General features: G+C 58.5%; 2 protein-coding genes and 1 long non-coding RNA gene across 5 annotated transcripts; 2 read left to right on the forward strand and 1 right to left on the reverse strand.

Annotated features, from left to right (window-relative positions):
* The first annotated feature begins 65 nt into the window (after window positions 1-65).
* LOC141573585 (uncharacterized) lies at window positions 66-11,983 on the forward strand. 3 transcript variants are annotated; one of them, XR_012499398.1, is made up of 7 exons: window positions 66-203; window positions 5,299-5,374; window positions 6,804-6,834; window positions 7,449-7,691; window positions 8,365-9,569; window positions 10,595-10,712; window positions 11,844-11,983. XR_012499398.1 is itself a non-coding variant. In XM_074342534.1 (3 exons), exons 1-3 carry the CDS (start codon window positions 9,169-9,171, stop codon window positions 11,943-11,945), a joined length of 621 nt encoding a protein of 206 aa, XP_074198635.1. In that variant the 5' UTR covers window positions 9,154-9,168; the 3' UTR covers window positions 11,946-11,983. The 3 variants fall into 3 exon arrangements, 1 of the variants encoding a protein (XP_074198635.1); XR_012499399.1 differs by lacking the exon at window positions 5,299-5,374 and having other exon boundaries at window positions 67-203; XM_074342534.1 differs by lacking the exons at window positions 66-203; window positions 5,299-5,374; window positions 6,804-6,834; window positions 7,449-7,691 and having other exon boundaries at window positions 9,154-9,569.
* Window positions 11,126-20,899, reverse strand: LOC141573591 (uncharacterized). The gene is made up of 3 exons (XR_012499436.1): window positions 20,401-20,899; window positions 13,462-13,548; window positions 11,126-12,666 (listed from the first exon to the last, which is right to left on the reverse strand). It is a non-coding gene; the product is annotated as an uncharacterized LOC141573591 (long non-coding RNA).
* LOC141573576 (uncharacterized) lies at window positions 12,063-14,935 on the forward strand. The gene is made up of 3 exons (XM_074342491.1): window positions 12,063-12,117; window positions 12,490-12,573; window positions 13,177-14,935. Exons 2-3 carry the CDS (start codon window positions 12,519-12,521, stop codon window positions 14,580-14,582), a joined length of 1,461 nt encoding a protein of 486 aa, XP_074198592.1. The 5' UTR covers window positions 12,063-12,117; window positions 12,490-12,518; the 3' UTR covers window positions 14,583-14,935.
* Window positions 20,900-21,478: the final 579 nt, after the last annotated feature.

The following is a 21,478-nucleotide window of genomic DNA, read 5'->3' on the forward strand; positions in this document are numbered from 1 at the left end:
TGCAGCAGGGGCGGTGGGGTCTGTCCTCTCCCACCCTCATCTCAGCATCAGGAAAATCTGTTCACTGTAGACTGGAGGGACTAGGGGCTGGAGACGGGGGAGAGCCATGAAAACAGCTCCTTCCTTAAAAGAAAGGGTGGACAAATCACTCCATCGTTACTCTTCGTGTCTAGGGAGACAGAGAGATGGAAAGAGAGACCAGGGTAAGGACTGAGACAAGAATGAAAAATACAGAGAAGCACAGAAGTACAGAGAGTCTAGACAGAAAGGTGCCAAGACAGAAATAGATACAGACACTGGGAGACAGAGAAACACACACCTGGAGGGTGTCTGGATGGAAGGTGCTGGGAGACGGGGTGGGGCTGAGTCAGAACTGATGTGGGGGGATGGTCGTGCAGGAAGCCGAGCCGCTGAGGCCCTGAGGGTTTGGGGTCCTTGGGGAGTCTGGGACAGAAGGGCCTAGAGCCACGGGTTCCCCACCTACCAGTATGGCCTATCCAAGGATGGGGCTGGGGCTGAAGTAGGTGTGCGGAAGTCCCCTCCCAAGGCTGCTGGCCTGGGGTCCCTGGAGCTGGGGACAGGTGCCTGCCTTTCCGCGTCCTCCTCCCGAACTGTGCCAGCTGGCCCCGTCCCCCCACCCCAGGCCAGTGTCAGGTTCCAGGCTGTTCCCCGGGGGAACTTTGATCTGGAAAGAATGAGAGTGACCGAGCTGGCGGCTGCCCAGGGCCGAGCCGTGCCACTGAGACCTGGCCTGGGCTGCCCCTGCCACCTTCCCACCTGTGGGGGCACCAGGCAGTCACTCCAGGGCTCAGGAGACACAGGTGGGGTCTCTTCTGCTTTCCTGCCCCCCTGTTCTCTCCACTTCCATTCACTGTTCAGTCACTAGTTCCTGCACTGCTCCATTCGGCGCCCCTCCCTTCACTCACTCATTCAAATGGCTGATGGAGCTGGGGGCTGGGCCAGGGGTCAGAGGGATGAGAGAGGCAGGGCCTTGCCCTCTCAGGAGCCCCAGAGATCACTACTCAAGACAGACAGCAGCTCCACACTGGAGGAGGGAGCCAGGGCAGGAGAGGAGGGATATATTTCAATGGGCATGGTGGGCGGGGAGGGGAGGGGAGGAGTGCTAACAGGCCTCATCAGGGACGGCTTCCTGGAGGAGGTGGCATTTAAACTGGGCTCTGAAGACCTAAAGAAGGGAGTCTGCCAGACAGGATGGCAAGTGGAAGGGATGCTTCAGGCAGTGGGACCAGGGCAGCCACAAAGGCAGAAGTGTGGGAGTTTGTGCATTTTGCCGGAAGGGCCTTGAAATGCACCTTAAGGCATTCGACCCACTGTTGGTGGAGGGGAGTCATGGGTCAGAGGGATAGTTTTGTTAGAGAAAGGAGACTCGGGGGGCTTGCAGGGGAGGTGGCAGCCTGGTGGTGTGGGTGCTGGTCTCCTCCAGGCTTCCCCAAGGAGGTGCTAGCGCCCGCAGAGACCTCCCGTACCGCTCCAGCCCCAAGGGGGACTCCAGAATGATTCTGAGGAAGCCCAGCTTGTGTGTGGGCTGCAAAAGGCTTTGGAGGGCCCTGGCAAAGGCCAGAGCCCAGCCCCCTGCCTCTGCCCAGCCACCCCACCCCCACTGCTTACTTGGAGTGACACAGCCTTTTGCTGGGCTGAAAGCAGACACTGCCTGGCCTGCGGGGCCCCTGGGGAAGGCCCAGGGAGCCACAGCCCTGGAGCTCTGCCTCCCCCAGTCCCTATAAATAGCCCAGGGAGGGGGAGGGGAGGCGGGCCAGGCAGGGCTGGAGGGGGCAGGCCTCGGGTGGGAAGTTGTGGAGCAGCGGGGGAGAAGGGAGGATGAGTCCAGAATTTAGGCCCAGTTCTGCCGCTGATGATGACTGCTCGCCCCTCGGGGTCTCGGGGTCCTCTGGGCCGGGGCAGCCAGGCTGGCGGAGCGGATTGCACGAGCACGTAGACGCAGGGAGTGTCGTTCTAAGAGGACAGGAGGGGCCAGTGCTCCTTCCTGTGTGGCTTTTCAGAGGCACAAGGGTCAGGATATTAGCTGTGAGGGCCCCAGGCCGGGGCTGTCCTGCCCCAGAGACCACAGTGGCCCAGGACAGGCTGTGGTGGGGTGCTGTTCCCAAGGTGGGGGCAGGGCGCTGGGGTGAGTCAGCGGAGACCTTTCCAGGCCATGGGGCCAGGGCTTAGGAGCTGGGACCTGAGTGGGGAGGGGATCCTAGAAATGGAAACTGTGAGCCCCATGGCCTTATCTGGGCTGGAAGCAGCTGTCTCCACTCCACACCCTCCGCAGCCCCTGCCTTTGCTGGGAGGAGGCAGGCCCCTCCACACGGGGATGTGTGCTGTTTGTTCTCTGGGCGGCCTGAGCCTCAGCAGAGGCCCGTGGGAAATTCCTCCTCCACTAGGACCACGAGGGCCCAACGTTGGTCGGGGGTTGAGAAGGTCTGCTCTCTCTTACCCTCTCTCCAGATCAGGGCCACCCTTAAAACCTTGTATGCAAGTCTCCGCAGAGCGCCCAGGATCCCTACCTTCTAGAGACAGACTTCTAGGTCTGGTTAAAGAGGCAGCCAGAGATGGGGCACCTGACTTGTGCAGTCAGACTCACACAGTGATACACAAACGCTTGATATATGGAAGCATATGGAGACGCTCAACATACACATACAGGCATGCGTGCGTTCTACGCTGACACATGTGCAGCAGGCATGCATTTGCGTGTGTCTAGAACACGTTCAGCACTTATGAGCAAATGCATAAAAGTCCCTCCTATAAACACAGGTGCTTGGAAATGTACCCACACCCCACACGCCACATACACGTGCAGGTCCTGTAGACTCTGCAATGCCCACATCTTCCCTCCGCACTGACACACCCACACTGGGACACGCAAGCATGATACATGCACAGACACGTCCTCAGATACGTGGGAGAAAGATGAAAATGTGTGTCCAGCTGAGTGTCCCTGGGATGGAGTTTAAAGGAGGGTTTGGTAGAGGGGAATTGGAGTGACCCAGGGGGCAGGGGTCTCTTCCGTCCCCCCACGCAGGGGCCTCAGGGTTCCAGGATTCAGGAGAGTTCAGGCAGGCAGAGCTCTGGGGCAGAGGGCAGAGCCCCATGTGTCCCTCTCCTAGTCCTGGCCGGAGATGAGGCCTGGGGCCTCCACGACTGGCCCCCCGGGCTCCTGCGCAGCCTCCACCACACTCCCACCTCCCTGCTTAGCATTCCCCTTGGCTCCCGAACCCAGCAACCTGGCAGGAAAAGATAAACGTAAGCCTTGCATCCACACCCATATGGATCTCATAACAAGGCAACAGTTTCCAGGGCAGAGGCTGGATTTCAGATTGGAGAGGAGGGGTGGGAGATCCTTTGTTTGCCGAGGGGTCCGGCCCTGGAGTGCATTGCTCCACTGGGTCCTTGTTAGTCTACTCCCTTTGGGTGCCTGCAGCTGGGAACCCTGGGGAGTGGGGAATGACTGGCTTCACACACCTTCCCAATTATGAGAACTCCCAGGCCCATCAGCCACCCAGCAAGCTGAGGGCTGCAGGCAGGCAGGGCCCATCAGGGCCTGGCAGATAATGGGTCTGGCCTGGCCCCTGACCTTCCAACCTGAGCCCATCCTGGCAGAGGGGCTTGGAGGGCTGAAGTGACCAGTGAGGTTGGCAGCTGCCTTTGACTCAGTGCAAAGGCTGTGACCTTCAAGACAGGGTTGTGCAGTACCTGTGAGCCCCCTGTGGCTCATCGTGGCCGCTAACGCACCCTCTCCGTCACCCATCTCAGTCCATCCTGGAGGTTCGACTGGCTCCCAAGTGAGTCCCCTTTTTCGAGGTATCCCATCACCCCATGTTCACAGAGCACTTTCTAAAGCCAGTTGTCTCTCCAGGTGTGGGGGTGGATGAACAGCTGAGACAGACAGCCCCAGCTCTCTGAGGATGGGGTCCAACACATGCACGCAAGTGTGTATATGCACCTCACCCACGCCCGGGGACTCGGGTGCAGAAGGTGGAGGAGTGGGCCTGACAAGTGGGCCCAGGAATGCAGTGGCCTGCACCATCCCACTTCTTATGGCCTTTCCCCACCCTGTAAGCCTTGTGTGCCTTCTCGGGACCTGAGGAGTCTGGGGAGGGGGTGGGACCTTCAGGCCTGAGGGCTGGAGGCTGGTGGGTATATGGAGAGGGGCTGGGCTGGCGATGGAGAAGCGGCAGTCATCGGTACGGAGGTGGGGGTGGGTGACACCACCCAGAAAGAGTCTGCGGGTGAAAGGGGTCAGGCCCAGATCAGAACCCTGGGGACCACGGTTAAAGGGTGAGGGAAAGAACAGCCACTCAGGAAGGTCCCTGGGGAGGAGAAGCTGAGGGGGTGGGAGGGCAGTCAGGACTGGCAGGAGGAGGGATGGTCCTCAGGGGGCAGTGCCGGAGGGCCTGGAGGGGGTTCTGAAGAGTTCTGAGGAGCAGTTCCAGGGAACAGGAGCCTCCAGGCAAACTGGGAGCAGGAGGAGCTGCCCAGACTTGGCTGGATTTGACTGCTGCCCCCAGAGGGGTGCTGGGACTAGAGGCAGGGCCCTGGGTTTTGCACCTGTCATTGTGGACCTTACTTGTGGCCTCGGGCCTGTCCGTGTCCCTCCCGGGGCCTCCGTTTCCCCATCTCATCTCCTGGCTTCATGGTTTGGGCCTGGCAAGGATTTGACTGCGTGAGGTGACGGCAGGGGACTCAGGAAGCCTTGTCCCACATCCTACTTCCAGCCCAGCAGCACAGCAGATCAAGGGACCAGCGGGCGGTGGACAGGTCACAGCCAGGGGAAGGGAAGCTGGAAGGGTGGGTGTCAGAGCCCCTGGGACTCAGTGGGAGGTCGGCCTCGCTAGCCCGCTGACATCAGGGCTGGTGAATGTGGAGGGAGTTCAGCAGGGTCCATCAGCCCTCACCTCCTCCACAGTGTGGTACCCGGCAGGAGCTGGGGGAGGGTTGGAGGAGGGGCCTTGAGGGGATGGCTGAGAGGAGCCCCTGGGGCCTGGGGCAAGCTGCAGCCTCCCCCCAGGTGGCGTGGAGCAGGCTCTTGGGTAGCACTGGTCGTCGATCACCCCCTCCCCACCTCAGCATCACCCCCTCCGCCCTCACTCCTGCTCTCCCTGCCCCTCTGCCCCTCTTCCTCCCACTCCTGGTTCATCTCTCCTCTCCTAGGCTCATCTCCAGCTACTGACTCAGCGGTCTGACTGTCAGCAGTCAGAGAAGCCAAGGGGGATGGTATGATTCTGGTACTGTCTGCCCAAAACCCACTGCAAGCCCCATCTCTGCCCTTGCCAGTCACAGATGGAGCCCTGCCCAGCCCCTCCCAGATGTCGTCATGGTACATCAGGAGAGACCAGATAACCTGCCTGAGGTGGGAGAATGTGGGTGGATCCTGGGCAGCTAGTCTCTAGAATCTATCAACCGTTAGGGTTCCCAGCCTAGAGACCCAGCCAGCCTTCCTTCTCCGGGAAGCTGGGAGAGAAGGCCAGACCCCTGCCTGCCCCGACTCCCCTCTATGCTGCCGGACCAGGCACAGGTCCAGGTTCACATCAGCTATGGGGACAGGGACCAGGCTGTTCAGTCCCTCCCAAACTTCCCCACCTGGTCATTCCTCAGGTCCTGCGAAGGAAGTGGCTGGGCTTTCGTGGCAGAGACCAGGGTCTCTGAACTCCAGGCTCCTGTGCTCAGACCTGGAGGGGCTGAGTGGTTCTTGGGGCAGAAGCTGTAGCAGAAGCCTCTCTCCTAGTCTCTATCAAAGATTCCACCCAGAGAAAGAATGCAGGGAGCAGTCTGGCTCACCCTGTGCTGAGAGCTACTTACAAAACACACACGCACACACACACACACACACACACACACACAAACACACACACAAACACACACACAAACACACACACACACACACTCTCACACACACACACACACACACACACACACACACACACACACACACCCCATGCACGCCTTTTGGCATTTGACTTTCTCATAAAATAATTGCTGGAAGGCTCCTTGGATTAGGTAACCCAGTGTTCCTTCCTGTCCCTGTGGAGGAGGGAGAGAGGGGGGATTGGCGTTCAGCATCTGTTACGCTGATCCAGCTCCTTTGGGGCAGAGCAGGCCAGTCCAGGAGGTCTGTGGCTGCAAACATCTTTGGAAGCCCAGTGTGACAGAAACAAGTCTTTCAGGCCTCTCGTTCCCCTGCCACCTGGCTGTGCCTGCCCAGCCACTAGCCCTCCTTCAAGTGGGCCAGGCCTGGGAAGGAGAAGGCTAATCAGGAAAGGCTTTTTGCACAAAAAAGGAGGAGATGCTCCCATTTTTTATTTTAAATCAATTTTACTATGTACATGAGATCAGACAGCACCTTTGCCCATCGTTCTGTCATTCCGAAGCAAAAGCTATTTTCATTCCTCCCTTTCTCGTGATGTTTGGAGGTTGGGGGTTATGGAAGGGAGGAATATCTGGGTTCCAGCATGAAAGGGGTGTTGAGAGGGAATCGAGGTGGGAGCCCTGGCCTGTAACCACAGGCCAGGGACTGAGACTTGATGGAGGGAGAGAGGTGATTAGTCCCATGGTCTCTGACCCGAGAATTTGGAGATTCGGTCCTAAGCACACCTTCTCTTCTCTGTCTGACCTCAGTCACTTGTGGATGCCCCAACAGGGGCCACTCAGTGAGCTCGGAGCCCCGTGACCACTGGCAGAAATGACACAGGAATCTTGTTACACAGAGTGGGGCTGGGAGGGGAGAGTGCATAATTGCAGAGACAAGGAGGGACCTCACCACCTGTCTCCCTCTCCCTTAGGTGCAAGAAATTCCAGGCCAAGATGCCTCACGTAAGTATGTGCTTGTGAGGGCCGTGTCCACGGCTTAGAGCGGGCAGTCATGTGCACAGGGTGACAGTTCTGGGGGTTACTGCTGCCGCTCTCAGGTCCCCCAGAGCAGTGGGGGATCCCTACCCCCAGTAGTACCTGGGCCCTGAGAGTGACAGCCCTGTGGGAACGCATAACCCACGTCCGCTGTCTCCTAAATCAAGTCTACTTGGGGGTCGAGGCCTTCCTCTGACGGCCGGCAGTCCCTCCCACATGTCGCACACTGCTTCTCCAGGGTCAAGGGGGTCTCCGCCTTGGCACTCCCCCTGAGCTCCGCACCGAGGGAGACGAGAGGCTGGGCGAGCTCTCCTCCGGCGCCACTGGCGGCACTCCCCCTCGCCGCATCGCGTGGGTCACAGGGGCTGGGGTTGGGGGTGACCCCGAGCCGCCAGGCCCCGCCCCCAGGCCCCGCCCCCAAGCGGCGCCCATTCCCGGGGCTCGCCGGGCTCGCCCCGCCCTCTGCCCGCCCCTCCCACCGCCCCTCAGTTGAACCCAGGCTGGAGTCCTCCTGGGTGGTTCTGAGGTCCCTGTTAATGCCATGGCTGAAACCCCCGACCCTTGCTGGTCACCTGTTTCAGGTCCGGGTGATGGGCCCCCCGAAGCCGCCCAAACCATCCCAACACCAGAGCCCCTCAAGCCTCGCCCTGTGAACCTCTCCTTGCGGCAGCCTCACCAGCCAGTCACAGCCGTCACACGAGTCTCCGAGAAGTTCTCTGGGGAGACCTCAGCCACAGCTCTCTCGCCCACGTCTGCTGCCATCCTGGGGGGCCTCAGCTCAAGCCCCAGCGCGGCCACCACATCCTGGACTCCCAGTCCCAGTGGTAGGAGCAGGAGACCATGACCTCAAAATGGGAGGGAGGTCAGGGGCTGGGGGTGGTTTGCAAGAGACTCAGAAATCCTGGGGCCGGGCCCTACCCGCTCTGCCTGTCACTGCCACCCCCGTCCCCAGCTCGCCTGCTCCATCAGATGGGGCCCATCTTTCCCGGCTCCTCTCCCAGAGCTGCTGTGAAGTAGCCTCATCCTGCGGGGTATGACCATGGCTTTTACTGCAGATCAAGGCTGTGGTTAGAAGGTGGCCGCCTACCCTGCACACTTTGTGTGTAACAGACCTGGCGTGGTCCCCCTGGGGCTGTCTTGGACCTGTGATCAGGCCCCAGTGGTGTGCCCTTGTGTCGGGCTGTGTGGATTTCCAGAATGAGGGCTTGGTAACATGGTGTCTACTGGATATGCAGCACAGGAGGCCCTGGGCTCTGTGCTCTCAAATGCAGTGAGGAGTACTTTAAAGGACCTCTTTTATGTCATTGCTCTATGTTCCAGCATCCTTTCTCCTCAACTGTTGGCCCAGGCAGGGTCAGCTTAGCCCAGAGGTCCTGCCAGTGCCCAGAGTGTTGCTGTGTGAATAGCTCAGGGTGGGGTCAAAGGATGGGAGGCAGGCAGTGGTGGCCCTCCCCAAGACCAGGGTTTGTTATTTCTCTCCCTCCCTTTGTCCCGCAGAGAAGAACTCTTCCCTCCCACGGTCTTTGTCCAGCTCAGGCTATGGGGGGGTGACGGCCAGCAGGAACGATAACAGGCGAGTCAGGGCCCCTGTTCCCGGTGGCAGGGTCGTCACTCCCCAGGAAGTGTCTGGGCTTGGCCTTGGACCCAGGCTACCCAGGCCCCTGCACGGAGCTCCCAGTGCCAACCCCAGGAGGAGGCACCTTCCTTGGCTTGGTGCCTCTGGAGAACTAAGGCAGCAGTGTCGCTGAGTGGGGTTTGAGAGGAGAAATGAGGCAGCGAAGCTTGGTAGAGAGTTTTGTTTGGAACAATACGGCGGAGGGCTGGTTTCTTTAAGGATCCTTCAAAGCAAGTCTGTCCAAAGATTGGAGAGAGTTTCTCAGTCCCCACAGGATGGATCTTCAGCCATCCTGGCTAGGCTCCCTCTGAGCTGGGGGCTTCCTGCTTGTGGACTGTGGAGTTACCTGGAGAGGCCCTTACCGTGGGGGAGGCCTGTGAGGGGGTTCCCTGTGTTACAGGCTGCCTCCTGGCCTCTGGTTGTCCCCATGCGCTGCCCCCAGGCCCTCTGAACTGTGATCGGAGCTGGGTGTTGGGTGGGGTCTGGCTTGGCTTTTTTCTCCCCCTCTTAATAATAAAAGGAGAATTGAGACTTTCTGACAAACTATTTTGGGGGGAAACAGAGGGGATCTTATTTAGTGGTGGCGAGGAGGGGACCTGATCCTGGTGGGGCTGGTTCTGGTTGCTTGTCCTGCCAGGAGGCCGCCCCCGCCCACCCCAGGCATTGACACCTGCCGAGGGGCGATTATGCCCACAGAGGGGGCCCACTGCTGGCCAGGCCGGCCTCAGACAGCAGCTCAGTTCCAAAAATCTGTGGAACCGTTTGGGGGCTGGAACAGGGGTGCTTCCTCTCTGCCTATAGCCCAGCCGCTGCCTCATTTCACATTCAGTGGGGTGGAGGCCCGGGGCCTGTGCGAGCTAGTGATGGCCAGATCTGTGCTCTTGACTCAGTGGTCTCTCCTCAGCCCACCTCGGGTGACGCCACCCCAGTCGTCCCCCTCCCCGCAGCCGCCAGCCACGACTCAGGCCCATCGGCAGGGGGAGCGTCGCCGGGAGCTGGTGCGGTCACAGACGCTGCCCCGCACCTCGGGGGCACAGGCCCGGAAGGCATTGTTTGAGAAATGGGAGCAGGACACAGAAGCCAGCAAGTATGGATGCTCATAGCACCCTCCCAGATCAGTCTGGGCCCCCAAAGGAAGCCTGAGCCCACACTGGGGTCAGGCAGGCAGGCAGAGCAAAGCTGGCCCTGTCCTGTTCCCCCGAGGGCAGTTCCCCAAGATGTGACCTCTCAGGCAAGACATAGGTCAGGGCTGGCTACAGGGCCGGCTGAGGGGCAGGTGGCTCCAGTTCTGGGGAGGGAGGCTGTGATGAGGCCCCAGCCCCACTCCCACATTGCCAGAGGGAACTCTAGGCACCCTCACACCCACATCCCTCATCCAACTGAAGAGGTTGGTTTCCAGGCATGACTGGGGAGACCAGAGGGCAGTCACTGGGATTCCCAGCAGAAGCTGGAGGTGACACAGTGAGACCCCAGTACCACTGGCTCCCTGTCACACTACACCGCCTGCCCCATTAGAAACGGCCACCTTTGCATGTTTATCCAGCCCTCCTGTCAGTGAGTGGTATTGACTCCTGTTACATTTAGGGTTGGCCCAGGCCTATGAGACAATGACCCCCCCCCCCAGTCGTGGCTCCCAAGGCTCTGACTCTGGTGAGGGGGACAGACCCAGGAAGTGTCCCACTGACCCAGACAACCTGATCTTGGCCGATAAAGAGTGTCTTTGGGGCCTAGAATAGGAAACCATGAGGGAGGGTGGCCTCGGAAGGAGCTCAGAGGAGGGGTGGGATGGAGGCAAGGAGGGTTTTCCAAGCAGAGGGCAGGGGCATGGGCCATGTGGGGTCAGGTCCTCTGCCGCAGGATCGCCAGTGTGGGAAGTACACAGGGGGCCTGGAGGCTGGAAGGGGGCTGGTCCTGCCGGACCCCATCACTGGACGCAGTGCAGCTGGGACACGGGGCGCACGCCTGGACGTGGGCGTGGGGCTGGGAGGTTGCCTGCCGACAGAGCATCTCCCTGGGTGAGCAGAGCTGGTGAGGCACATTCCCGGAGCAGATGGCAGCTGAGAGGCAGCCCCCTGGCCCCCAGCCCCCAGCAGGCCTGCCCTCTCTCCACAGGGGGAAGGGCGAGACCCGGGGAAAGCTGAAGCGCTCACAGAGCTTCGGAGTGGCCAGCTCCAGCAGCATCAAGCAGATTCTGCTCGAGTGGTGTCGCAGCAAGACCATCGGCTACCAGGTGAGGCAGGCTGGCCCGGCTGTTGGGCCCCTCCAGAGGCCGCAGTGGACATCACCCACCTACCCTGCTCTTGTTCCCTGAGCCAGTATGGATGCTAAAATTTTCAGAAAGCTGATTATAACAACAGAGCCATTCCTCTTTGGCCAATCTTGGAATCAATTCCATTTAAAAACCATTATGTGCTTAACGCTGGGAGTAAGATGAAGTGCCTTCTCCATGGAGTTTAGTGGCCAGAGGGTGTGCCAGACAATTAAAAATGACTAAAATCAGAGAGATGATTATAAGGGCTGTGAAGGAAGTAAAGTGGGTGCTATCTGCAGTATTTCAAGAAAATTATTTAACATGCTGACTTTATTTTTTGAGAGGGAAGAGGTAATCACATTTTTTTTTTATTTATTTACATATATACTATATCTTAAAAATATATTTTTATTGAAGTATAGTCAGTTTACACTGTTGTGTCAATTTCTGGTGTACAGCACAATACACAGTCATATAGGAACATACATAGATTTGTTTTCTTATTTTTTAACCATAAGTTACTAGAAGATACTGAATATCGTTCCCTGTGCTATACAGTATAAACTTGTTTGTCTATTTTATTTATAGTGTTAGTATCTGCAAGTCTCCAATGCCCAGTTTATCCCTTCCCACCCCTTTCCCCACTATTTTTAATGGAGGTACTGGGATTGAATCCAGGACCTTGTGCGTGCTAGGTACACACTAGCCACAGAGCTATACCTCCCCCCAACATGCTGACTTTAACATTCTAGGTGTCTTCTCTGTGTGTGCACACAGGGTAGACCTCTGAAAAGGGGCATTGTAATTGCTTCTAGACTAATGGCTGTGCTGAGACAAGGTGAGATGGGCAAATTTTCCCATGCCGAGGTAAAGAGCTGTTCACTTGGTTTCCAACAGTTTTTCTCAGAGTGAATTGCTCACCTACTCCAAAACCCTTCCTACAGAAATTTTAGAGTCATCACTGATTCAGTGGTAACCCCTAATAATAGAGTGGTGAATTTTATAATCAGACATGGATGCTGAGAGTTCAGAGGACATGGCAACATTTTAAAATATCTAACTGTAAGGTGTATTCCCCTCCCGCCGCCCTGACTGGTGCTCATTTTGTAGGTCAGCTACTTTTCTTGGAAGCAGTGTGGCCAAGGGGAGGAAGAATGTCTCTCAGATGTCAGCTTTGAGGAGGAGGAGTTCAGATGCCCAGAACTGGGCTAGCACTTCTGAATCTTCCTGAAGGCCGGGCCCTGTGACTTCCTTGGGAAGCTCTGCACCACCTCACCCCCACCCCTGCGCTGCTGGAGCCTGGGGCCACTCTGGTCTGCAGCCCAAATCCTGCCTCGTTGTGCTGGGGGGCCAGGCTGGGGTTGGAGAGAGGGCCTGGCAGGAGGTAAGTGTCACCTTTGGTGGGGGAAGGATGGCTTGGACCCTGGGAAAAAGCCTGACTGTGGTTGCATCTAGACCTAATAAAAGAGGTGTCACTACAGGGTGGGACATGAGGCAGGGGAGGGGCGCACGTGTAGCCAAGCTGCCATTTCGCTTCGGTGTCTGTTCAGTGTGCCTGGCCAGTTTCCTACTAGCCTGTGTCACTGTGCCCGAATCGTCTTTGTGTTATGTTTCCCCAGTATTTTTGGTTGCTGCAGCTCTTTGCTTGGCAACCACTCTGGCTGCTGGTCCAGGGATGGCCCCTGAGGTGGTCCCTGGGCTCTGTCCAGCAGACCCCCAACTCACAATCAGGGGAGAGTTTAATTCTTTCACACAGGAGTCAGCTGAGACTACTTCTGTACACGGATGTGGAGTCAAATGGAGAGCTGCCTGCAGGTAGATGTTGCTGTTCCACGTCAAGGTGAGAATGACAGGATAACCCAGCATCAAAAGCTCCCAGAGGAGGTTCCAGTGCTAGGCTGGGATCAGAATCAGGCCCCAGCTCTGTCTCGACCTAAAGGTAATAAGATCAAAGCTGTAGATATAGATCTACCTTTGGATCTTCTGGGAAGCCCAGATCAGCCTCCAGAGCCCCCTGAGGAGGCTGAAATGTCCTCATCCCTGCAGGAGGCCCAGGCTCAGTGTCCAGAGCCCACTCAGGAGGTTGAGTCTCCACCCCAGCAAGAGGGTCCTGCTCAAAATCCACAGACCCCTGGGAAGGTTGAATCTTTTCCGCCCCAGGCAGAGGCCCAGGCTCAGCGTCCAGAGGCCACTGAAGAGACAGAACCAGCTCCACTTCAGCAGGGGGCTCTGTCTCAGCCTTCAGAGGGCCCTGAGGAAGTAGGCGCTGCAGTCCCTTGGGGGGAGGGAGGGCTTCAGGAGCTTTTAGCTGAACAATTAAGGCCTCATGGTCCCAATGAGAATGAAGCTCAGCAGTCAGACCTGCACAGTGTCAGTGTTAACCCTGTGGATCTGGCACTTACTATAAATCCAGAGGTCACTAATGTGGTTGAAACTTCTCCAGTTCTGCAGGAGGCCCCCTATCAGCCTCCAGAGAGCCCTGAGGAGGTGGAACCTTCTCCAGTCCAGGAGGAAGCTGCGTCTCAGCCTCCAGAGAGCCCCGAGGAGGTGCAACCTTCACTTGAGCAGGAGGCCCAGGCTCAGCCTGCAGAGCATCCTGAGGAGGCGGAACCTCCTCCATTCCCTCAGGAGGCCCAGGCTCAGCCTGCAGAGCGCCCTGAGTATGACTCTGCCCCACTCCAGCAAGAGGCCCCAGCGCAAGTTCCGGGGTCCCCTGGTGAGAATGTACCTCAGTTTCCAGCGAGTGAAGAGGCAGCAGCTCGACCTGGAAGTAACTATCCAGCTCACTCCAAGCTGTCCAGTGTTACACTTAAACCTGTGGATTTGGAACTTATGGTCACTCCAGAGCCTGCTAAGGAAGGCGAGTTTACCGCAGCCCAGCAGGAGCCCCGGCCTCAGCCTCCTGAATATTCTGTGGAGGCAGAACCTTCTCCAACCCCGCAGGATGCCACAGGTCAGCCTCCAGAGCCTCCTGAGGAAGGTGAGCCTTCTCCAGGTGAACAGGGACGACCGGCTCAGCCTTATGAGCCTAATGGGGAAGTTGCACCCTTCTCAACCCAGCAGGAGAGCCCAGCTCAGCCCACAGAGCATCCTGAGGTGGTGAACCCAGCCACCCAGCAGGAGAGCCCAGCTCAGTCTCCAGCAGAGATAGAGCCTTCCGCAACCCAGCAGGAAAGCACAGCTCAGCGTCCACAGTCTCCCGCTGAGGCCGAACCCTCTCCAGCTCATTCTCAAGATCATGTGACAACAGCTTCTCCTCCAGGCCAGGATCAAGCTCAGTCTCTGCAGTGGCCCAGTGTCACTGTTAAACCTGTGGACCTTGCACTCACCATAACTTCAGGGCCCACAAGTGAAGCTGGACCTTCTCCGCCCCAACAGGAGGCCTCATCTCAGTCTGCAGGGTCCCCTGAGCAGTTGGAACCGTTACTGGTCGAGCAGGAGGTTCCGGAACAGCCTCCAGCCCCCTCAGGAAATGGTGAACCTTCTCCAGTCCAGCTTGAGCCCCCAACTCAGCCTCCAGAGACCTCTACAGCTGCCACAGCTCAACATCCAGTACATAATGAGGTGACGTTCTCACCTGCAGGGCCAGGTGAAGCTCAGCATCCAGTGGTGCCTAGTACCATAGGCAAACCCCTGGATCTCACAGTTGTCATCACTCCAGAGCCTGCTAAGGAGGCTGAAAGTTCCCCAGAGCAGCAGGAGGGCTCTGCTCATTTTCCCGTTCCCCCCGAGCAGGCTGAAATTTCTCCAGTCCAGTCTAAGCCTCTTTCTCCGTCTCCGGAGCACCCTGGGAAGGTTGAATCTCCCAGGACAACAAGAGGCCACAGCTCAGACTACAGGTCCCCCTGAGGGGGTGGGGCTTTCTTCAGTCCAGGAGGAAGCCCCGTCTCAACCTCCAGAGCCACCTAAGGAGGTTGAGATGACAGTTGGAACACCAGGACAGAATCACGCTCAGCATTCCAGCTCGCCCAGTGTCACTGATAAAGCTTTGGACCTGGGGCTGACCGAGGCCTGGCTCAGACGCAGCAGCCTGAGGGCACCAGGGAGGCCTGGCTGCAGCAGGGGCGGTGGGGTCTGTCCTCTCCCACCCTCATCTCAGCATCAGGAAAATCTGTTCACTGTAGACTGGAGGGACTAGGGGCTGGAGACGGGGGAGAGCCATGAAAACAGCTCCTTCCTTAAAAGAAAGGGTGGACAAATCACTCCATCGTTACTCTTCGTGTCTAGGGAGACAGAGAGATGGAAAGAGAGACCAGGGTAAGGACTGAGACGAGAATGAAAAATACAGAGAAGCACAGAAGTACAGAGAGTCTAGACAGAAAGGTGCCAAGACAGAAATAGATACAGACACTGGGAGACAGAGAAACACACACCTGGAGGGTGTCTGGATGGAAGGTGCTGGGAGACGGGGTGGGGCTGAGTCAGAACTGATGTGGGGGGATGGTCGTGCAGGAAGCCGAGCCGCTGAGGCCCTGAGGGTTTGGGGTCCTTGGGGAGTCTGGGACAGAAGGGCCTAGAGCCACGGGTTCCCCACCTACCAGTATGGCCTATCCAAGGATGGGGCTGGGGCTGAAGTAGGTGTGCGGAAGTGTATCCAGTCCCCTCCCAAGGCTGCTGGCCTGGGGTCCCTGGAGCTGGGGACAGGTGCCTGCCTTTCCGCGTCCTCCTCCCGAACTGTGCCAGCTGGCCCCGTCCCCCCACCCCAGGCCAGTGTCAGGTTCCAGGCTGTTCCCCGGGGGAACTTTGATCTGGAAAGAATGAGAGTGACCGAGCTGGCGGCTGCCCAGGGCCGAGCCGTGCCACTGAGACCTGGCCTGGGCTGCCCCTGCCACCTTCCCACCTGTGGGGGCACCAGGCAGTCACTCCAGGGCTCAGGAGACACAGGTGGGGTCTCTTCTGCTTTCCTGCCCCCCTGTTCTCTCCACTTCCATTCACTGTTCAGTCACTAGTTCCTGCACTGCTCCATTCGGCGCCCCTCCCTTCACTCACTCATTCAAATGGCTGATGGAGCTGGGGGCTGGGCCAGGGGTCAGAGGGATGAGAGAGGCAGGGCCTTGCCCTCTCAGGAGCCCCAGAGATCACTACTCAAGACAGACAGCAGCTCCACACTGGAGGAGGGAGCCAGGGCAGGAGAGGAGGGATATATTTCAATGGGCATGGTGGGCGGGGAGGGGAGGGGAGGAGTGCTAACAGGCCTCATCAGGGACGGCTTCCTGGAGGAGGTGGCATTTAAACTGGGCTCTGAAGACCTAAAGAAGGGAGTCTGCCAGACAGGATGGCAAGTGGAAGGGATGCTTCAGGCAGTGGGACCAGGGCAGCCACAAAGGCAGAAGTGTGGGAGTTTGTGCATTTTGCCGGAAGGGCCTTGAAATGCACCTTAAGGCATTCGACCCACTGTTGGTGGAGGGGAGTCATGGGTCAGAGGGATAGTTTTGTTAGAGAAAGGAGACTCGGGGGGCTTGCAGGGGAGGTGGCAGCCTGGTGGTGTGGGTGCTGGTCTCCTCCAGGCTTCCCCAAGGAGGTGCTAGCGCCCGCAGAGACCTCCCGTACCGCTCCAGCCCCAAGGGGGACTCCAGAATGATTCTGAGGAAGCCCAGCTTGTGTGTGGGCTGCAAAAGGCTTTGGAGGGCCCTGGCAAAGGCCAGAGCCCAGCCCCCTGCCTCTGCCCAGCCACCCCACCCCCACTGCTTACTTGGAGTGACACAGCCTTTTGCTGGGCTGAAAGCAGACACTGCCTGGCCTGCGGGGCCCCTGGGGAAGGCCCAGGGAGCCACAGCCCTGGAGCTCTGCCTCCCCCAGTCCCTATAAATAGCCCAGGGAGGGGGAGGGGAGGCGGGCCAGGCAGGGCTGGAGGGGGCAGGCCTCGGGTGGGAAGTTGTGGAGCAGCGGGGGAGAAGGGAGGATGAGTCCAGAATTTAGGCCCAGTTCTGCCGCTGATGATGACTGCTCGCCCCTCGGGGTCTCGGGGTCCTCTGGGCCGGGGCAGCCAGGCTGGCGGAGCGGATTGCACGAGCACGTAGACGCAGGGAGTGTCGTTCTAAGAGGACAGGAGGGGCCAGTGCTCCTTCCTGTGTGGCTTTTCAGAGGCACAAGGGTCAGGATATTAGCTGTGAGGGCCCCAGGCCGGGGCTGTCCTGCCCCAGAGACCACAGTGGCCCAGGACAGGCTGTGGTGGGGTGCTGTTCCCAAGGTGGGGGCAGGGCGCTGGGGTGAGTCAGCGGAGACCTTTCCAGGCCATGGGGCCAGGGCTTAGGAGCTGGGACCTGAGTGGGGAGGGGATCCTAGAAATGGAAACTGTGAGCCCCATGGCCTTATCTGGGCTGGAAGCAGCTGTCTCCACTCCACACCCTCCGCAGCCCCTGCCTTTGCTGGGAGGAGGCAGGCCCCTCCACACGGGGATGTGTGCTGTTTGTTCTCTGGGCGGCCTGAGCCTCAGCAGAGGCCCGTGGGAAATTCCTCCTCCACTAGGACCACGAGGGCCCAACGTTGGTCGGGGGTTGAGAAGGTCTGCTCTCTCTTACCCTCTCTCCAGATCAGGGCCACCCTTAAAACCTTGTATGCAAGTCTCCGCAGAGCGCCCAGGATCCCTACCTTCTAGAGACAGACTTCTAGGTCTGGTTAAAGAGGCAGCCAGAGATGGGGCACCTGACTTGTGCAGTCAGACTCACACAGTGATACACAAACGCTTGATATATGGAAGCATATGGAGACGCTCAACATACACATACAGGCATGCGTGCGTTCTACGCTGACACATGTGCAGCAGGCATGCATTTGCGTGTGTCTAGAACACGTTCAGCACTTATGAGCAAATGCATAAAAGTCCCTCCTATAAACACAGGTGCTTGGAAATGTACCCACACCCCACACGCCACATACACGTGCAGGTCCTGTAGACTCTGCAATGCCCACATCTTCCCTCCGCACTGACACACCCACACTGGGACACGCAAGCATGATACATGCACAGACACGTCCTCAGATACGTGGGAGAAAGATGAAAATGTGTGTCCAGCTGAGTGTCCCTGGGATGGAGTTTAAAGGAGGGTTTGGTAGAGGGGAATTGGAGTGACCCAGGGGGCAGGGGTCTCTTCCGTCCCCCCACGCAGGGGCCTCAGGGTTCCAGGATTCAGGAGAGTTCAGGCAGGCAGAGCTCTGGGGCAGAGGGCAGAGCCCCATGTGTCCCTCTCCTAGTCCTGGCCGGAGATGAGGCCTGGGGCCTCCACGACTGGCCCCCCGGGCTCCTGCGCAGCCTCCACCACACTCCCACCTCCCTGCTTAGCATTCCCCTTGGCTCCCGAACCCAGCAACCTGGCAGGAAAAGATAAACGTAAGCCTTGCATCCACACCCATATGGATCTCATAACAAGGCAACAGTTTCCAGGGCAGAGGCTGGATTTCAGATTGGAGAGGAGGGGTGGGAGATCCTTTGTTTGCCGAGGGGTCCGGCCCTGGAGTGCATTGCTCCACTGGGTCCTTGTTAGTCTACTCCCTTTGGGTGCCTGCAGCTGGGAACCCTGGGGAGTGGGGAATGACTGGCTTCACACACCTTCCCAATTATGAGAACTCCCAGGCCCATCAGCCACCCAGCAAGCTGAGGGCTGCAGGCAGGCAGGGCCCATCAGGGCCTGGCAGATAATGGGTCTGGCCTGGCCCCTGACCTTCCAACCTGAGCCCATCCTGGCAGAGGGGCTTGGAGGGCTGAAGTGACCAGTGAGGTTGGCAGCTGCCTTTGACTCAGTGCAAAGGCTGTGACCTTCAAGACAGGGTTGTGCAGTACCTGTGAGCCCCCTGTGGCTCATCGTGGCCGCTAACGCACCCTCTCCGTCACCCATCTCAGTCCATCCTGGAGGTTCGACTGGCTCCCAAGTGAGTCCCCTTTTTCGAGGTATCCCATCACCCCATGTTCACAGAGCACTTTCTAAAGCCAGTTGTCTCTCCAGGTGTGGGGGTGGATGAACAGCTGAGACAGACAGCCCCAGCTCTCTGAGGATGGGGTCCAACACATGCACGCAAGTGTGTATATGCACCTCACCCACGCCCGGGGACTCGGGTGCAGAAGGTGGAGGAGTGGGCCTGACAAGTGGGCCCAGGAATGCAGTGGCCTGCACCATCCCACTTCTTATGGCCTTTCCCCACCCTGTAAGCCTTGTGTGCCTTCTCGGGACCTGAGGAGTCTGGGGAGGGGGTGGGACCTTCAGGCCTGAGGGCTGGAGGCTGGTGGGTATATGGAGAGGGGCTGGGCTGGCGATGGAGAAGCGGCAGTCATCGGTACGGAGGTGGGGGTGGGTGACACCACCCAGAAAGAGTCTGCGGGTGAAAGGGGTCAGGCCCAGATCAGAACCCTGGGGACCACGGTTAAAGGGTGAGGGAAAGAACAGCCACTCAGGAAGGTCCCTGGGGAGGAGAAGCTGAGGGGGTGGGAGGGCAGTCAGGACTGGCAGGAGGAGGGATGGTCCTCAGGGGGCAGTGCCGGAGGGCCTGGAGGGGGTTCTGAAGAGTTCTGAGGAGCAGTTCCAGGGAACAGGAGCCTCCAGGCAAACTGGGAGCAGGAGGAGCTGCCCAGACTTGGCTGGATTTGACTGCTGCCCCCAGAGGGGTGCTGGGACTAGAGGCAGGGCCCTGGGTTTTGCACCTGTCATTGTGGACCTTACTTGTGGCCTCGGGCCTGTCCGTGTCCCTCCCGGGGCCTCCGTTTCCCCATCTCATCTCCTGGCTTCATGGTTTGGGCCTGGCAAGGATTTGACTGCGTGAGGTGACGGCAGGGGACTCAGGAAGCCTTGTCCCACATCCTACTTCCAGCCCAGCAGCACAGCAGATCAAGGGACCAGCGGGCGGTGGACAGGTCACAGCCAGGGGAAGGGAAGCTGGAAGGGTGGGTGTCAGAGCCCCTGGGACTCAGTGGGAGGTCGGCCTCGCTAGCCCGCTGACATCAGGGCTGGTGAATGTGGAGGGAGTTCAGCAGGGTCCATCAGCCCTCACCTCCTCCACAGTGTGGTACCCGGCAGGAGCTGGGGGAGGGTTGGAGGAGGGGCCTTGAGGGGATGGCTGAGAGGAGCCCCTGGGGCCTGGGGCAAGCTGCAGCCTCCCCCCAGGTGGCGTGGAGCAGGCTCTTGGGTAGCACTGGTCGTCGATCACCCCCTCCCCACCTCAGCATCACCCCCTCCGCCCTCACTCCTGCTCTCCCTGCCCCTCTGCCCCTCTTCCTCCCACTCCTGGTTCATCTCTCCTCTCCTAGGCTCATCTCCAGCTACTGACTCAGCGGTCTGACTGTCAGCAGTCAGAGAAGCCAAGGGGGATGGTATGATTCTGGTACTGTCTGCCCAAAACCCACTGCAAGCCCCATCTCTGCCCTTGCCAGTCACAGATGGAGCCCTGCCCAGCCCCTCCCAGATGTCGTCATGGTACATCAGGAGAGACCAGATAACCTGCCTGAGGTGGGAGAATGTGGGTGGATCCTGGGCAGCTAGTCTCTAGAATCTATCAACCGTTAGGGTTCCCAGCCTAGAGACCCAGCCAGCCTTCCTTCTCCGGGAAGCTGGGAGAGAAGGCCAGACCCCTGCCTGCCCCGACTCCCCTCTATGCTGCCGGACCAGGCACAGGTCCAGGTTCACATCAGCTATGGGGACAGGGACCAGGCTGTTCAGTCCCTCCCAAACTTCCCCACCTGGTCATTCCTCAGGTCCTGCGAAGGAAGTGGCTGGGCTTTCGTGGCAGAGACCAGGGTCTCTGAACTCCAGGCTCCTGTGCTCAGACCTGGAGGGGCTGAGTGGTTCTTGGGGCAGAAGCTGTAGCAGAAGCCTCTCTCCTAGTCTCTATCAAAGATTCCACCCAGAGAAAGAATGCAGGGAGCAGTCTGGCTCACCCTGTGCTGAGAGCTACTTACAAAACACACACGCACACACACACACACACACACACACACACACACAAACACACACACAAACACACACACAAACACACACACACACACACTCTCACACACACACACACACACACACACACACACACACACACACACACACACCCCATGCACGCCTTTTGGCATTTGACTTTCTCATAAAATAATTGCTGGAAGGCTCCTTGGATTAGGTAACCCAGTGTTCCTTCCTGTCCCTGTGGAGGAGGGAGAGAGGGGGGATTGGCGTTCAGCATCTGTTACGCTGATCCAGCTCCTTTGGGGCAGAGCAGGCCAGTCCAGGAGGTCTGTGGCTGCAAACATCTTTGGAAGCCCAGTGTGACAGAAACAAGTCTTTCAGGCCTCTCGTTCCCCTGCCACCTGGCTGTGCCTGCCCAGCCACTAGCCCTCCTTCAAGTGGGCCAGGCCTGGGAAGGAGAAGGCTAATCAGGAAAGGCTTTTTGCACAAAGAAGGAGGAGATGCTCCCATTTTTATTTTAAATCAATTTTACAATGTAAGTGAGATCAGACAGCACCTTTGCCCATCGTTCTGTCATTCCGAAGCAAAAGCTATTTTCATTCCTCCCTTTCTCGTGATGTTTGGAGGTTGGGGGTTATGGAAGGGAGGAATATCTGGGTTCCAGCATGAAAGGGGTGTTGAGAGGGAATCGAGGTGGGAGCCCTGGCCTGTAACCACAGGCCAGGGACTGAGACTTGATGGAGGGAGAGAGGTGATTAGTCCCATGGTCTCTGACCCGAGAATTTGGAGATTCGGTCCTAAGCACACCTTCTCTTCTCTGTCTGACCTCAGTCACTTGTGGATGCCCCAACAGGGGCCACTCAGTGA

Source organism: Camelus bactrianus, chromosome 16 (genome assembly GCF_048773025.1).
Source record: "Camelus bactrianus isolate YW-2024 breed Bactrian camel chromosome 16, ASM4877302v1, whole genome shotgun sequence".
In the NCBI taxonomy this organism is placed as follows: Eukaryota; Metazoa; Chordata; class Mammalia; order Artiodactyla; family Camelidae; genus Camelus; species Camelus bactrianus.

Excerpts from the sequence above, each read along its gene's own strand:
- LOC141573585 (XM_074342534.1), top strand. The coding sequence starts at position 9,169 with ATGCCCACAGAGGGGGCCCACTGCTGGCCAGGCCGGCCTCAGACAGCA. Across the intron at positions 9,570-10,594 it reads CAGGACACAGAAGCCAGCAA|GGGGAAGGGCGAGACCCGGG; the intron begins GTATGGATGCTC and ends CTCTCTCCACAG. Across the intron at positions 10,713-11,843 it reads GCAAGACCATCGGCTACCAG|GTCAGCTACTTTTCTTGGAA; the intron begins GTGAGGCAGGCT and ends CTCATTTTGTAG.
- LOC141573576 (XM_074342491.1), top strand. The coding sequence starts at position 12,519 with ATGTGGAGTCAAATGGAGAGCTGCCTGCAGGTAGATGTTGCTGTTCCA. Across the intron at positions 12,574-13,176 it reads TGTTGCTGTTCCACGTCAAG|TTCTGCAGGAGGCCCCCTAT; the intron begins GTGAGAATGACA and ends AAACTTCTCCAG.